Source organism: Schistocerca serialis, chromosome 5, assembly GCF_023864345.2.
Source record: "Schistocerca serialis cubense isolate TAMUIC-IGC-003099 chromosome 5, iqSchSeri2.2, whole genome shotgun sequence".
Lineage (NCBI taxonomy): Eukaryota > Metazoa > Arthropoda > Insecta > Orthoptera > Acrididae > Schistocerca > Schistocerca serialis.
Window position 1 is genome coordinate 826,660,464 of NC_064642.1, and position 18,873 is coordinate 826,679,336.

General features: G+C 38.1%; 1 protein-coding gene across 1 annotated transcript in view; it reads right to left on the minus strand.

Moving 5' to 3' along the window:
* LOC126482251 (vitellogenin receptor-like) overlaps window positions 1-18,873 on the minus strand; it is a 221,222-nt gene that overhangs the window by 66,328 nt on the left and 136,021 nt on the right. Inside the window, exons 19-22 of the mRNA XM_050106231.1 lie at window positions 13,086-13,213; window positions 9,576-9,697; window positions 5,974-6,155; window positions 5,762-5,866 (exon numbers count right to left, since the gene is read on the minus strand). Coding sequence (XP_049962188.1) covers window positions 5,762-5,866; window positions 5,974-6,155; window positions 9,576-9,697; window positions 13,086-13,213 — 537 coding nt within the window. The remainder of the gene's footprint in view (window positions 1-5,761; window positions 5,867-5,973; window positions 6,156-9,575; window positions 9,698-13,085; window positions 13,214-18,873) is intronic.

An 18,873-nucleotide genomic window follows, 5' to 3' on the forward strand; every position in this document is an offset into this window, starting at 1 on the left:
ATTTGTGGTCATTGCAATGCATGAGCATCTTATGCGGGAAGATTATTGGCTATGTCTAAAATTAATAATTATAATAATATTAATAATAATAATAATAATAATAATAATAATAATAATAATAATAATCCTACTGGTTTACGTAGGAGCACTCACTACACTAAATATACACACTAGGCAGAGATCAGAACCAACCAACACACAGAAGAAACCCACATAACCAGCATGGCAACACAGGCTACAGATCAGAATAGAAAAACTGAGAAAATACATCGGACAGCTAACACAATTTATAAGAAATGAAATATCAGACAAAAAACGAAAAAGGTTAGGTAAAATCTCACAACAAGAAGCAATAGAGCAATTAGATGAAAAGAAGCAGAAATTACAAGCATTGGCCAAACGACTTAGAAGGTACAAAAAAAGTGAAAATAGAAGGAAACAAAACCAAACATTCAACACAAACCAAAAGAGATTTTACCAAACAATAGATAACACACACATTAAAATAGACAATCCACCAAACATAGCAGACATGGAACACTGCTGGAGCAACATATGGTCAAACCCAGTACAACATAAAAGGCATGCACGGTGGATACAAGCAGAAACAGACTCATACAAGATGATACCACAAATGCCTGAAGTCACCCGAGCAATTGATTCTACGCACAATTGGAAAGCCCCTGGAAATGATAAAATAGCAAATTTCTGGCTAAAGAAGTTCACCTCAACACATTCACATCTAACTAAATTATTTAACAGTTACATTGCAGACCCATACACATTCCCTGATACACTTACACATGGAATAACTTATCTGAAACCTAAAGATCAAGCAGACACAACAAACCCAGCTAAATATCGCCCCATAACATGCCTACCAACAATATACAAAATATTAACTTCAGTCATTACACAGAAATTAATGACACATACAACACAGAACAAAATTATAAATGAAGAACAAAAAGACTGTTGCAAAGGAGCACGAGGATGTAAAGAGCAACTGATAATAGATGCAGAGGTGACATATCAAGCTAAAACTAAACAAAGGTCGCTACACTACGCATACATTGATTACCAAAAAGCTTTTGATAGTGTACCCCAACTCATGGTTACTACAAATATTGGAAATATACAAAGTGGATCCTAAATTGATACAGTTCCCAAACATAGTGATGAAAAACTGGAAAACCACACTTAATGTCCAAACAAATTCAAATAATATCACATCACAGCCAATACAGATTAAGCGTGGAATATACCAAGGAGACTCATTAAGTGCTTTCTGCTTCTGCCTTGCTCTGAATCCACTATCCAACATGCTAAATAATACAAATTATGGATACAATATTACTGGAACATACCCACACAAAATCACACATTTGCTATACATGGATGATCTAAAACTACTGGCAGCAACAAATCAACAACTCAACCAATTACTAAAGATAACAGAAGTATTCAGCAATGATATAAATATGGCTTTTGGAACAGACAAATATAAGAAAAATAGCATAGTCAAGGGAAAACACACTAAACAAGAAGATTACATATTGAATAACAACAGTAACTCCATAGAAGCGATGGAAAAAACAGATGCCTACAAATATCTAGGATACAGACAAAAAATAGGAATAGGTAATACAAATATTAAAGAAGAACTAAAAGAAAAATATAGACAAAGACTAAAAAAATACTGAAGACAGAATTGACAGCAAGAAAGAAGACAAAAGCTATAAATACTTACGCTATACCAACACAGACCTAGAAGCACTCAATAAACTTACACGCTCACAATGCCACAAATATAGAATACATCACATACATTCAGCAACAGAAAGATTCACATTTAGCAGAAAGGAAGGAGGAAGGGGATTCATCGACATAAAAAAAACCTACATTATGGACAGGTAGACAATTTAAGAAAATTCTTTCTAGAACGAGCAGAAACTAGCAAAATACACAAAGCAATCACTCATATAAATACATCGGCTACACCACTGCAATTTCATAACCACTTCTACAACGCTTTAGATCACGTAACATCAACAGACACGAAGAAAGTAAATTGGAAAAAGAAAACACTACATGGCAAGCACCCCTAACACAGCCACACATCGATCAAGACGCATCCAACACATGGCTACGAAAAGGCAATATATACAGTGAGACGGAAGGATTCATGATTGCAATACAGGATCAAACAATAAACACCAGATATTACAGCAAGCATATTATTAAAGATCCCAACACCACAACAGATAAATGCAGACTTTGCAAACAAACAGAAACAGTAGATCACATCAAAAGTGGATGTACAATACTAGCAAATACAGAATACCCCAGAAGACATGACAATGTAGCAAAAATAATACAACAGCAACTTGCCATACAACATAAACTAATAAAACAACATGTTCCCACATACAAGTATGCACCACAAAATGTACTGGACAATGATGAATACAAATTATACTGGAACCGAACCATTATAACAGATAAAACACCACCACATGACAAACCTGATATCAAACTCGCCAATAAAAAGAAGAAATTAACACAACTAATCGAAATATCCATACCCAATACAACAAACATACAGAAGAAAACAGGAGAAAAAAATTGAAAAATACATCCAACTGGCTGACGAAGTCAAGGACATGTGGCATCAGGATAAAGTTGACATTATACCAATTACACTATCAACTACAGGAGTCATGCCACACAATATCCACCAGTACATCAACGCAATACAGCTACATCCAAACGTATATATACAACTACAGAAATATGTAATTATTGATACATGTTCAATTACCCAAAAGTTCCTAAATGCAATGTAACATATACCGTACAGTTAAAAGGAAGTCACGCTTGATCAAGGTCCGCGTCACTTTCCATTTTTAAACAGACATAGCGTCTGAGAAAGGAAAGGAAATAAATAAATAAATAATAATAATGATCTGCTACCTTTATGTAGCAAACTCTCAGCCATAACAAATTGTCCTAAAAAGAATATATGGATCAATCAGATGTCTGGTGGGAAAACCTGCCTACACAAACACCACCCACCCTAATGGATTTATTTCATAAATACTTATTTACCGACTGTTTAGAAGTCTTAATCCCTCGGACATCAACAAAAGAAAATGTAGAACTTGACATAATGAATAAAGACACTATCATAAAATCCCTTATCCATGTGTAGTAAAGACATACGAGCTAGAGATTACAGTGAAGCTAATGGAAGATATTTCTGTATAGGGAGATTAACAGTATAAAGGAATTTAAAGAGCAACAGTTAACACTTTGAAGCTGAAGCCCAAGCACAGTGATGGCTGCAGCTGTGTTAGACTGGACTTGCATACAGGTCAAGACGTGATTTTATCAATGTATGAGCTACCTGTCCCTCAAAGTTTATTCGTTTCATATATGAATTATGTGCAGAAATCTTCCAACTGCCCCTTGCCTTCTGTCAATTTCTAGAATTATTTTATAAGAAACTGAACATAACAGATGCTTTTAATGGCTGAGCCAATATGATTGCAGTGATGTAATTTTATGTGTGTACTCTTTAGGTTTCACAGTTTGCTCTAATTTTGCTACAAATACATTGTGTGTTTATGAGCAACTAATTTTGGTAGATCAAGAAGAAGTTTTTCAGTAGCTCATCTCCCACTTGTTTTTGGAGGAAAATTATACTTTGTCATTTTAAAATTTGTAATATGTCATAACTAAAGTGAACATGTTAAATCTTTACACTTGGCTCTTTTTTAGTATGTGTTACTCTTAAAGACACATACTTTACATACAAGCCAGTAACATGCATAAATGGCCACTTTCCTAGACCCAATATTCTTGCAACTGGCTGATCTGCAAAGTGTTCGTGACAAATTTGAAGTAATTAAATTATGTTTGTCTTAGTAACTATCTCCATGTCTTTTGAATGATTTCAAAGATGCTGACAGAAAACAGTTCATTATACATTGCAACTGACCATATCTATAATAAGAAAAGCATCTCTGAGAATGCACTACAATACTACCATCAAATCAATGCATAACAGTGAATGCCATGTAAACTAGAGCTGGCAAAGCTAGACATCTTGGAAAGGAGATATGCAAGAAAAATCTTGGATATATTTTGGGCCCAAGATGACTTCAGTTTCCATCGAAGTCTACCAGAATGTTGAAAGGTGATCTTATTGAGGATAATGTAGAGATGATGATCCTTCAACACTTCTAGAGAGCAAAGTATACATTAACCAAACAATAAGGAAGGAAAACCACAACAGATTAATAAAGTCTCGGAATACTGGAAGAGTTTACCATCATGAAGTCCCAAACATGTAAGTACACTTATTTAAATAGGTATATAATATAATATAATATAATAGATCTAAACTAATGTTGCTTTTTGTGTGTATATTTTCTTCCAACTTCATGAATGTCAAAATATGTGACGGTGGTTTGAAAAGCTCTCAGAACGGAATAGAAAAAATTATTTTAATCACTGAAACTTTTTTTTATTGTTCAATGTAGTTTCCTGGTAGATTAATGCACTTGGTCCAACGATGTTCCAGTGCATTGTTCCCATCTCAAAGATGAGTTGTCAACTCCAGCTATCAATTCTTTGTTTGAAGTGAATCTTCATCCACCAAGAAAAATTTTCAGTTTTGGGAAGAAACAGAAGTGTGACTGAGCCATATCTGGTGAATAAGGCAGGTGTGGCAACAATTCAAGCCTTAGTTCATGTAATTTTGCCATGGCAATGGCACATGGGTGCAGCACGCATTGTCTTGATGGGAGATGACTCTTCCATGCTAAACCTGGCCTTTTTTGCACATCTTTTGTTGCAGTTTATCCAGGAGGTTAGCATAGTATTCTGCAGTAATTGTTTGCCCAGTGGGGAGATAATCTACAAACTGAATCCCCTTCACATCCCGGAACACTGATGCCACGACCTTTCCTGCTTAAGGAAAAGTCTCCGCTTTCTTTGGTGGCAGAGAATCAGCATGTTTCCACTGCTTTGACTGTTGTTTTGTCTCTGAGGTATAGTAGTGCACCCAAGTTTCATCTGTGGTCACAAACCTGGAACAAAATATCTTGTCCATTTCTGCTAAAATTGACCAAACATTGTTCCGATATGTCCATACTCTTGCGTTTTTGATCCAGCGTCAAGAGTTGCGGCACCCATCTTGCAGATAATTTTTTAAGTTTTAATTCTTCAGTTAAAATGAGATATACCCTTTTAGATGACATCCAACAAGCACGAGCAATTTCACGTACTTACAATCTGTGATCTTCCATGATCATTTTGTGCACTTTTGCCACGTTTTTTGGAGTAGTGACACACCTTTGCCAACCACTGCGCGGATCATCTAAGCTCTCCCAACCAAATTTTAATTCATTCATACACTTAGCAACAGTTGAATATGAAGGAGCAGAGTTCCCCAGAGTATTCTGGAAATCAGCATGAATGTCCTTTGATTTCATACCTTTCTTTACGAAATACTTAATCACTGCTCAAATCTCTATATTTACCATCTTCGCAAATCAATATGTGGGAACAACAACAGAGACAGGTCACTGCCACAGTTCTCTTCTAAGAGCACTGACATGGCATGTGTTTACAGGCAACAGTCCAATGAATATCATGTGAACAACTCTTTGCGCTAGCGCTTACCTCTCATGGTGATTTCGAGAACTTTTCAAACCACCCTCAAGATATTTGACTAAAGTGACATATGTACCCTCACCTTTGTCACAGTTTTCTTCATCAGAGCCATCATTACAGTCCTCTGTGAGGTCACACCGTAAGCTCTGAGCTACACACCTTCCATTTCTACACTCAAACTCTGTCTCTGCAATAAGTAATTTTTGTTAAAGAATTTAACAATGTCATGAAATGGATAGTTGCAACTAACCATACAGCGTGCACTCTGTATGGTTAGTAGCTTGCGCGACTGACCTGTGTCACATATCCCAATTTCACAATCCCGTTCGTCTGACCCATCTGAGCACTGCACAATGCCATCACATTTCCCCTCCAGAGGCACACATTGCCCGTTACTGCAGGCAAACTCGTGCTCCCAGCACACTTTGCAGTTTTTCTCATCCTCTCCACTCGGGCAGTCATTTACACCATTGCATCTGTTGAACAGACATTCAAATTGTTTTACAAATAGCAGAACAAACCACTGGAGCAGGGTTGCCACTCTGATGTATTTCAGAGAGGCACGCACAACTAATTCAATTTGTTCTGTTCTTCCTGCACAGAGAGATTAATACTATAGCAATTGAACTGGTTTGTACAAAGTATATGAATAGTTAACTAGCATACAAAAATCGACTATCAAATGAGAATCTCACTGTGTAAAAAATACCTGTAGCCTAATATAAGCAGGTAGTTTCATGTTCAGTGGTAGAAATAAAATTTTGTTTGTGTTGCATTTAGGTGCGAAGGATGGATCAGGGGTGCCTCGAGAAAACTGTGGCCCCATGTCTCCCCTCCTCTGACTGCTCCCCTAAGTAGACATTAACAGTTCTTGATTGTTCCTGAATCTACTGCATTGATATAAACATAAGAATAGAAGGGGAAGTATGTAACTACTTTGTTAAAATTTTCAGAAGTGTGTATGTCCTGAGTAAGTGGCAAGAACAACTTTAAAGATGAAGGCTACATTTTGTATCTTCGAAGGGTGCTCTGGAGACCCTTACCTCAGAAGGTAATAACTCTGCAAGATTGGGCAAGTGCGGCAAACCCTATGTTTGTTGTTAAAGCTGGAAGAATGTTATACCAAAGTTATACTGAAGTTCTGTAATCGTTGAAGAAGCTGATAGACACCATGATAATAGAAATAGACTATGCCTATAAATAGAGCACCACATATCACAGCAAGCCAGTTCTAGAACTAAAATGTGAAAGGAAGTTAGCATACCAAAAGAAGATGTCAAAATCCTGTATTCTGTTGAATGTTTTTCTGGTATTGGAATGCCCCATGTTAGAACAGTCTTACAGCAACAAGGCACCTTTTTCAAATGCGAATTAATGTTGCAAAAGGCTGTAAGTAAAAACCGTTTACAAGCGCTTCACCAAATCTAACATGCAGACACTGTGGCTAATGTCGTGGAGAATGTTGGCCACAGGCAAACTGTGAAGACTCCTTAAAATGTCACCAGTTAATGGAATTATTCAGCAAAATCCGACAATCTGTCATAATAATTTCAGCACTAACTGCTCTGAAGGGATCCAGCATGCAGAAAATACTGAGGTCTTATACATTTTTCCATTCAATATCCAATCTCAAAAGGTCATAACTGTATGAGCTATGTGATAAGGCCAACTGTAAACCATAGCACCGACAAGATGGCTGATGTTGGCCATATCTAGTTCATAGATGAAGCACACTTCCACCTGATTGGAGTCAAGAGTAAATGAAACTGGCCATTCTGGGATTCCAAGAATTTCCATTTGTGAAGCAAAACCATTGCATTCTCTCGAACTTACTGTTAGGGCTGTGGTGGGTATCATCATTGGCCCTTTTTCATGTGAAAAACTGTCACTAAAATTATGCTGCAATTTTGGGACAACTTTTCACTATACAGCTAGTGTTGGAGGATCAACCAGGCACCAAGTGGTTTATGCAAGATGGGGATCAGACCATATGGCTCCCAACAGTTATTTCACAGTGAGAAATAGTTCATGAACAGTCACTGTATTTGATTATTACAAATATACCGGCACAGTGATGGATTGGCTTCAATATTTGCCCATCTGACTGTGGGGCACATTTAAAGATTGTCTACCAAAACTGTCCCACCGCTCTGGATGAGCTCAAATCGGCAGTCTGTGTGGCATCACGATTCATTACTGCTATGACACTGCACCATTTAATGATAAATTTCAATGCTTGTGAGATGTGGACATTTCAAAATATTGTCGTGTGGCAGCAAAAATTGCTTGCAAATGATTAATAATTATGCATGCCACTACTGTGCAAGCTGCAAAGCTTAGGAAACCATCTGTTAGCTTTCCATACTATTTTCAAAATTTTGTAAAAAAATTCTTACTGATTTCACAATAAACATACCTTTTGTTGCAGTCTATCCACCTTTGAGACAATTTTGGAATCAGGGACTCAATGGACACCTTTGGTATCTGTATCTTGCAAAACATTGTTTAGTGTTTAACAGAGGGTACGTCCCATTGTCCTCATTCTTTCCGTAGGATACAGGTGTTGATCTCTAACTAAAAGCCTCTGCCAATCATTGTTTTTCAGTATCTGTCCCACAACAAAGAATGGCGGCACTAATGTTTATAGGATTTATTTTTTCAATATTCTCCATTTATTTGGTATTGGATCTACACACATTAGAAACATGCTGAAGAGTTGCAAAAGTGTGTTGTATGCAGCCTACTTTAGCACAGTATTTTATCTGTGTGAGCTGGAAGTGGCCTCTAGACTCAATTGCACAATAATATTGTGCAATATTACTCATTCTCTCTCCAGGATACTCTAACATTGTCAATAATAATGAGCAATGTTGTGGTTTGGGATATTGACAAAGACAGTGCTGCTGTTGTGAGAATTTTTCTACTTTTTTGCAGAAGAAAGTGGATGAAGAATTGGGTCAAGGAGCACTGGGAAACTCAAAATCTTTCGATATTTATGTTGAATGAAGCAAAGGTAACTGTGTCAACGTAGGCATTCCCATACATTGGTGCAAGCTACAGCTTTGCTAAAAATTTGAGAGACCGGTGTAAGTTATTAAATCTTGCCACAGTATCAACTCTTATTTTATTGCAAATTAGTTCAGATACAAGCTCTCCTGGTACTACAATTATATACGAACACTTACAATGATTTTTATATATACCAATAGGAAAATTGGATGTATTGTCCTTAATGACTACCTGACTCATCCAAATTAGATTCAGAGACTATGATTTAATGAGTACAAAATGAGCATTTCAGCCTCTCTTAAATGGTTATGCGTAAAGAAGTTATGAAACATTAATCAAATTGAGAACAAGATGGTTAAATTCAGATGAGAAAATTAACTGGGAACTGGATACTTTATACTAAAGATACTAATAGTGATACCAACAAACTACAGCATCAAGACATTGTGTATATTTAGTGCTAGGCTTCAAAACATGCTAATGCTAGAGTATTATACTGAGCTGTGACTGCAATTGTCTCGTGTGACTTGCACCTAAAAACAAACCACAGTTTATAGTTGGTTGGCTATTTTTTGATTCCATAATACATTAACAGCCTCAAGACACCACAGTGATAACACCAACAGAAGTCTGGGCTGCAACCTGAAGCTCAAACGGAGAGATTTCCTGATCTGTGATCACTGCTCCAATTCTTTGGGCAGTACTGAAGCTCAACACTAAACATGTTAATTTTTCTTTGTTCCAAGCACATGACAAGGAGCTGAATAAGAAGTGTCTAACAGCTGTTGAAGCTCATCAGCAAGTTTTAAGGTAACCTAAGAAGTAAGAAAATTAGTGCAGAGCAGCACATCGGTGAGCACAGCTGCCACTGCGGACAACAGACTGACCTGTGAGAGGCAGGTATGCACCACTTGTCACGTTCGCAGTGGAACTCGTCTGCCCTGCACCCTGCTGGCACGAGGCACGTTACGTTATCCTGCAGCAACATGCCCTCGGGACAGCCACACACCTGCAACCCAAAGCCACATTCAGTTTCTTCGCACAGTCTGAACTATTACACTGAAACCATTTTCAAAGCCAACAGATTCCCAAGTCATAGCAACGTACCTGGAATACACAACATTCCCTAAACAGTTACTGCAGTAATATAACAGCTCACATAAGTTGATCCCTGACAGTTGCAGTGGGCTGGGCACAGCAGCTGAACAGGCCTACCTCAACCAACAACATAATGCACTTTTGAATAAAATCTATTTTTCAAGCCACATCAGTGGCTATCTCCGCCATCATCGTCAGGAGTGAAACTACTGACTACTGGGGCCGGCACGATTTTCCACTCGTGTACCCATGATGAAGGTCACTGGCACCAGAGGGCCGAAACGATGCATGCGCGGAAGGTGAGCTGGGCACCTCGTAGCAGCTACGGCCCACTGTGGGACCGAGTGACGTCAGGTGGCGTGAGGGGGCTGGCACCATATCTGAAACTGCCGCTCTCGCCTCCCTCCGAGCGTTAAGCGGCCACCGTTGCTTCCTTTCGACTTCCAAAGCCCACTCCCATGCCCTACTCAGTATTTACCCCTGGTCTGTTGAAACTGTTGCTGCCTCTTTTATGTTAACACACTGGCCAAGACACTCATGTTCTCTGATAATGTTTTGTGTCTTTACCAGGCAATGCTCAGCTACAGCTAACTTGTCGAGCTCCTTTTATTTAATGGGTCTGTCAGGCTTGGAACAACACTGTGCAATTGTGCAAATTGTCTGGCCTATATCAATGCTGCCACACTCTCAAGGAACACCATGCACACTGTGCACACTAAGAGCTATGTCACCTTTAACAGGGCACAACATCTCTCTCTTCTTGGGGGCAGGCAGTAACACTGGCTCAATCTGTCTCTCTGCAGTACACATTCTAACTCGCTAATCGTTGCCCCACAGTATGCCAGGAATGTCGCCGACTCTGTTTCTGCCGATTCACAAGGCGTCTCTTCAGTGACACCTGAAAGTGTTTACAGTGTCTCTTGCTATAAGCGCTCTCTCTTAATATGTGTCTAAAGTGCTGCAATTCAGACTTTAGGTGGTCATTGACAGAAATAACTGACTGTGTATTAATGTGTTTGGGACTGCTTTCTTGTGTACAGGGCAGTGAAAACTCTTGGCTTTCAAACACAGATCAGTGTGTGTCAGTTTCCTGTACACTGAATGACTGAGCTGGCCTCCTGCCTTCCACTCAACTAAAACATCCAAGAACGGTAGCTGGCCATCCTCCTCCATTACAGTAAATTTAATAATGTGCTGGACACTCTTCATCTGATCCACAAACTGCTGCACTATATTTTCACCATGAGGTCATATCAGGAAGGTGTCATTGATGTACCTCAGGAAGCGAGATGGACACAACGCCGCAGAGTTCGGAGCCTGTTCCTCGAAGTGCTCCGCGAAGAAATTTGTGTCTGCAGGAGACAGTGGCAAGTCCATTGCTGGGCCATCAGTCATTTCATAATATTCGTTGCGGTACAAAAAGTAATTCGTCAGACAATCCCAGGTGGAAACTGCTGGGCCCAAAGATACAGCATGTCTTGTACTGGCACCCTCATAAAAAGTGACTACATGCAAACTACTGTAACACCATTTCGGCCTATTCACTTTTTTTGTGTGTTTCGACAAATTTCTGCATTACACCACAGTGGAGATAGCTGTCGAGAGCTCAAGAATTTTATTAGAATTGACGTGACTTGAAAACTGAGAAGATTTTATTCAGACAGGCTGCCGCAAAATATTCGGGACACTTAACGATTTTGTAAATCTTTATAGCAACACCTCAGTGTTGTCTGCTCTGTAGGCTGCTACTGTTTATGCCTCCAGCAATTAGCACTTCATTTTAACGCTAGCAATAGCACTGAGAACTATCCGGGTTCTAGTTATGCTGCCTAGTACAGTGAGAGGCAGCCGTGACAGAACTATTTGACCTGATATGCAACATAAATATGTTTAATACCATCAGACTTAAAGAAGAATTTAAATATTCCAGTTTCATAGAAGGTACATGCTAACAAGTGTCATTGCTCAGCTATCAGCATTTATGGAAGGATAGAAGAAGCTGATCTCAGGGAAGAACTACAGGAACACAAGGAAAGTATTAAATCTAGAAACAGTTTGGATTACAGGGAGTATATGCAGACAAGAGTCAGGTTTTCCTGGGTTTCCCCAGGTGAAAGTACACACTACCCAGGGTGAAAGTCCATTTTTTCTGCACTAAATGACATACTTTCCCTCTGAGCTGTAAAAGTTTTCAAACCTTTACTTTACACACTAGCATAGAACTTCCTTGCGATTCAGAAAACAAAACCCAATTAAAAAACATGCTAGAATGATCTTTGATGCATGGCAACATGTACACTGCATATTTTCATATTACAAAAGTAAATACACATGTACGAATTGAAATGAATGCATAACCTCACAGCTTTGTACTTTTTGGCATCTGTTATTCTTTAATATACATCAAACACAAAAGTGCCAATAAAATGTAGCTAATGGCGTAAATGCTGATGATCTGTGGCCAAAATTTTTCTGTGTGACTGGTCATCAAATTGTTAAGTTCTGAATGAGAGCAAACACTTATTTAAGAAACTCATTGCATGGTCTCACAGGCTACATAATTCCTCTTGCATGAAAGAGGAAATTACTTTTCAAGTACTGCTTCTCCAACCATCATGCACAATATTTTCCCATTAACTGTCAGAAATGTAAACAGATGTGATGTCAGTCTCACAGCAGCAGTTTGTTGTTACTAAATATTGTATAGTCTTCATCATGAAGCCTTTGACATTTTGCTATCAGCAGATGTTTCTTTGCAAAGTTTTTACTTTTGTCTTATTTTCTTACATTTTATTACTACAGTATTATTCTGCACTAGCGGGCTACAGTAAAATTTTTGTTGAGGTATTGGTTCTTACAAATAAACAAAAATTTAACTGAAACCTACACAAAAAATTACCAGATTCTAAATAATTCCTGAAATTTTCCCTAGATTTCTTGGTTGTCTGGGTGTATACACCCTGGATTAACATGCCACTTATTCCACTTTTTTTACAGCTACGTGCGCTTTGAGAATTTAAAACGTCCTTGGGTAATTTTCATCATGAACCTGCAATTTAAATATAATTTTATCTGGAATGTTTGCAACAAATTTTTACTGACCAAATGTAATTTGTCAATGAGAAACTACTCAACCTTAAAATGGTTTCTTTCTAACACATTTTCTTTCTGCACCAGTTCCTGTGCACTATTCATAAAATGTACCCCTTAATCTCTCCAAGTCACTTTAGGAAGCAGAGCTGGATTTTGAATTGTGTTCCAGGCTGAAGGCTCAGAAGCTGTTGTCCCACAAACCTCACCTGCTTCTGCCCCCTCACGAGGCACAGGTGGCTGCAGCCACCATTCCCCTGATGGCACGGGTGGTACGGCAGCAATGCCACTCCCCTCACAGCCGTCAGCACTACGTGGTAAGTGTCCTCCACAGCCACTGCAAAATGACATGACACTTGATATACCAAAATGTAAACTGATGTGAAGGCAAAACTGAGCAGCACGTGGCTGGCCACTTTATTTTCAGGATTTGAAATGCGAAGTTTCACAAATCCAAATTTGAATGCAGAGAAAGTCCCAATTTTTATTAATTTTCTGGGTTTTTATTCACAGTAGTTACAATTACCATTTCCACTTCTCAGTCTAAATAATAAGTCAGCCGCTCTGTTCATTATACCTGGAAGCTTTGGTGTGTATCAGGTTGGTTGGTTGGAGAAGGGAATAAACTACACGGTCATCAGTCCTCCAACCTTAGATTAACTAAAACTGATAAAATCCCACATTAGGAGAGGGAACTACAATGTCCATAAAACGATAAACTAAAACTAATGACAGGGAAGGAAAGAAGGAAAAGGGCGGAAGAAGAGGTGAGGGGAAAGAAGGTGAATAATTACAGGGATGTGAAGGAAGAAGCACAGGAAACAAGAGAGATGCTTAAGACAAAACAGACCCCATTAGGAAAGGGGTGGGAAGGCAGAGGGCTGGAATGAACCACCAAGCCAATCCAGTCAGGGTGAAGGGGGGCAGCAAGAGGACCTGCCATCCCCTCCACTCACCGATAAGGTGGAAGGTCCCTCCCTTAAATAAAGCGATAAAAACCCCCATCACGAATAAAAGGTAAAACGAGATCTGCCGCTGAGGCATTGTCAGCCAACACCAGGTGTAGCAAGTCTGGAAAGCTAAAAGCATGTCATATGGTGGCTAAGTTGGGGCAGTCCAATAAGATGTGTGCCACAGTCAACATTGACCCACAATGACAGAGAGCGGAGTCCTCACGACGGAGGAGATAACCGTCAGTCAAAAAAAGTATGGCCAATGCAGAGCAAGCATAGGACAACAGAGGCTTTATGAGAGGCCCATAAGGAGGATCGCGATGGAGTTGTAGAATCCTTAACTGCCCTGAGCTTGTTCGGCGAAGAAAGAGTGTGCCATTCAGCATTCCAAAGGCCCAAAATCTGACTATGTATGCCGAGCAAAGGTCTATTTCCGGAATGCCAATAGCAAGAGATGGTTTGGTAGTAGCTGATTTAGCCAGTCGATCGGCAAGTTCATTCCCAGGAATACCAACATGGATTCACACAAACTAAGGATATTTTAACTTTTGGAAAACTTCAGCTACTTTAACATTTGGTTGCTCCAGGATTTTGCCAGCAGTGACTATTTAGGCATCTGGTTAGGATATCTAGTGTCTCTTTGACTGACCATTCTGAATCAAATTCTGCATTTGCAGGTACTTTTAACAAGTAACTTACAACAATAGTTCACAAAGCACGAAAACTAATGACCTGTTCCTTTTCCCAGAAAAAAATTTTGTTTTACTGGCACCCAACTGGAAATAAACATTCATGAAGTGTATTTACCATTGCTAAATAGAGTTGCTATCAGCTGTGTAACGATGTGACAAAATTTATGTTTGACCTTAACTCAGATCTGGATTTTCCGCTTATTGCGAGTAATCCAGCACAAGATTTGTTATTCCATTATACAAGTGATGGCTGTCCACGTTCACATCTGTGAATACATTTGCTGTATTTCATAATATTTGTAGTCACCACAGTGCCTGCTGCTTCAGACATGCAAGCATGTCCAAAGGAACATCATACTTCTGAACACAGGCACTTCAATATTGTAAATATGCATGGTTGTTAATCATTTTACATATTACAGTTTTAATTTTTACCATAAAAACCCAATTTCTGATTATATGCATGGTGTCTACTCTACTTACTACTGCAGTCTTAAGCATTAATTTGAAATGAAACTAGGTTATTAACAGAAATTTTAGACTGCTAGCGTTTAATATAAAATTACACAATACCCCATTCCCACATGAAAAATTTATGTTAACATGTGAAGGCAACACCTGTATCAAGGGCAGATTCACTGCTCACTAGACAAGTCATCCAAGCAAATACTGCATAAGCTGACCATAATCTCTAAGAAGTTAATCCAATTTTCTAAGAAATTCACTTTTATACATTCTTTACATAAAACTAGTGTTATAATATTTATTCATTTAGTCAGGGCTGGAGGAATGGCAGAGATGATCACAGAACAAAGCACAGTAAACAATACATAGCAGTCACATGCTCAACCGCTAAACTATAAGGTCACCCTACTTACCAACAGTGAAACATTAGGAATTTGTGACAGCTTTTAAATGTTTTTGTAAGTGCAAAAACCCAAAGTTAATCTCTAGAAGTATTTCTTGATGTTTCCAACATGTGCACAGCACCAGGAATTTATAACTTAGGTATGAGTAACAAGCTTGAGATCTTTCTCATTGGGTGACCTTGGATGGCAATGTAAGGTTTAATTACACACACTTAGAACAACCTTGTCAGGAGTTATTACAGTATCCTTAAGTATGGAGAGAAACTTATTTCTGCCAATCCACAACTGAGCCATTTTAATTTGCAGCCAATGATGACTGGAGGTATTTTTCCAAGGCAAATGAATGCGACATCTCTTGCATAAGTGGCAAAGTGGCACTTAAATGAACCACACATCATGGTTAAAGGATCATCTACCAATACCTTCTTCAGGTGTGGACAATTAAGATCTTAAAACCAACAGAGGCTATCTTTCTGAAGTGAGCTTTAATATAAAGGAAATCAAGCACATATAAAACTACATTATGAGGTACTTTCTAGTTTACCAGGTTTCCATTAGATCCAACTGGTTTGTTGGGTACATGATAATGATAATTTGCTGCACAAGATGAAACACGCCATTACAGTTCTTACCTGTCATGCACAATGTAGTATTTTAACCTATTCACAGTTGATGGGACATTTTTGAAAAAATGGGACCTATTTATCTGATGTTTAGTGAGAAGCTTTCTGAGCTGAGAAAAGTATGGTATATTATGGGTTTGATCTATGGATGGCTGAGAGTAGTAAAGGAGGGTTGCATGCTTTAACATCTGGCAATGTGGATCTATCACTGGAAAATATCTATCATCCAAGGGTGAAGCAATTGTGTTTCCTTTTACATCAATGACTGTTTTGAAACAATACTACTGTTCAGTCATGCTTTATGCTTCAGGTTCACACAATATTTTTAATTACTGTGATGCAGATGTCCACCAAACTTCAAATACTGCAAAAAAAAAATGTGGTACATCAAAGTCATCTTCAAATCTTATGTTGAAAATTTGTGTACAATATTTCACAGCTTTCATTGTTCTGAGAGTGTCTCGGTACCATTGAATTGAAGTTTACCAATTTTGGATTTCAAATTTATTGGTTTCATAAATATTACTGTATTATTTTTCCTTTTTAAACATTCGTATAGAGCTGTAGTAAAATTTGTCTTGTTACCCTTTACTATGACAGATCAAAAGTAAAAAATTTGCATCTCAACTTCACCCCACTACGGTGAATTTGATCCATTATCTGTTGTGATAATTGTGGATTGTTTGACTAGTGTGACTTGACACTAACAACTGAGAAGTAAATATTGCATAATTAAATTTCTGTGCTTGTCATCCTGATGATACTTTCCAACCAACATTTTACTTTGAGAACCCTAGATTCAAACGAAAACATAGAGCTGGTTAAGTTTGTAAGACTTTGGTTCCACTTCACCAACTTTCAGAATGAAACTTCATTTTTGTGTGTGAAATCTTATTGGACTTAACTGCTAAGGTCATCAGTCCCTAAGCTTACACACTACTTAACCTAAATTACCCTAAGGACAAACACGTACACCCATGCCCGAGGGAGGACTCGAACCTCCGCCGGGACCAGCCACACAGTCCATGACTGCAGTGCCTCAGACCATAAACTTTATTTTTGTTGGAAGTTTATTAATCATGAAAGGTTTAATACAGCCACAAATGTAATTATTACAGCCCAGTGTGCTTCCAAACCAAAGAGGAGACATGAAAATAATTTCTGTCTATCATTCGGACAGCACACAGCTTGAATTAAGCACAATGGACTCCAATGTATTACTCAACAAAGCAACAAATCATGGACATGGCCATTGCCGGAAATGCAACAAATAGACAGAGTCACATTCCAATTGATACAATGGAGGCACATAGATAAATGCCAAAATTTGCTCAATGAGGATCTGTGAAGACAATGTCGATAAATTTGTTGTTAAGGAGGAAATCACAACTTACAAAATGTATTAAAACAAAGTAACAAAACAAAATTGAGCAAATTTGTTTTTATGTACCAATTTTTATTATTAAATGTGCTTTTGAGTGTTCTGCCACACGTCCATTTAGTTCACAGTATTACGTTGACAGACCTAGGTGTGTTTCAGGAGCTCTAAGTTTCACTGTTGCGTGCTCATTGACTCCAACCATGCTGAATTATTGTATGGTCTCACTTACTTGTAACCAAGTTATTTTCCCACCCCCTTTTGATATTTTTTAAGAGCTAGCATTGCTATTCTGTCAACTGCAAATTCAGCATTCTCTAGCTGGTGGACGTTATGGCTAGTGACACAAATAAATTGACTGCCAGATCCCAAGGATTATTTAAACTAATCCCACTGTCTTTGTTTAATAGGTTTTCTGATATCTTCATTTTAATGTATGAACTATGCTGTCCCACAGAGTTCACATCACAATACTGGTTTCATATTTCATTTCACAATTTTATTTGATGCAGTGCTTGGTGACAGCTGGTTTGCTCTTTTTTACTCATATCTCTGGTGCTCCTTACATCTCTCCTTGACTGTTCAGACAGTCTGCCCCCATTAAGAGATGCAACATTCACATGAAATATAATATACACCCAGATTTTGAGGACCTTGAGCAACATTACAAAGCACAGTTTTTATCTTATGAGGATGAAACACCAAGTGCCATGCCCTGATTTCCCAGAAACTTCATTCAGTTGAAGAGGGGTCAAAATAATTGGACACTGTTTACCTGTAGATACTCTATCCTTTATGAGTAAACAATGGTAAACTGAGGAAATTCTAGTGCCTTTTAGTGTGTAAATAGTACAATTGAAGCAGTGACACAGTAGCTAGTGCAACAGCTTCATATTTTGTGCCCCATGTTTGAAACCCAATTATTTTTATTTTTGTTGTTCATTTATCTGCCCCCAACCATAGAAGTTTACAACAAGGTGGTTTTCCAGTTTATATTCAAATAGTGTTGGCCATATTTGCCTGGTGAATGAATTTTAAGAAGAAGAAGAATAAATCAATGAGAAAAACACTTCACTGAAAGTCCTGTTTATCTTTACTGAAAATGAACAACAAGTGCCAATTTTTAGAAAAATGATGCTACATTACACATGGTTTGCAGTGAATTTATTGCCTACGTGGGAAATCTTCATCAATCATAATGCTGTTTCTTTCCAAAGTGAAATTCATATGGAGAATTTTCAGCGGAAAAAATAATTCAAAATATTTGCTAGGCCTACTATTTTTAGGCAAGTTCAAATCTCTTATTTCTCTGAATGAAATCTAAACTTACAAAATATTTATCTGGAGGTGTAATTCTCAACCGGCCGTTATCTGTAGTATTTTTAAAATTTTCCAAACGAATGACTATAGGTGTTTCACTTTCAGAATTCAAAGACTTCTCATTTCCTGTGATGAATTATGGTTTATAAATTTATTTTCCAA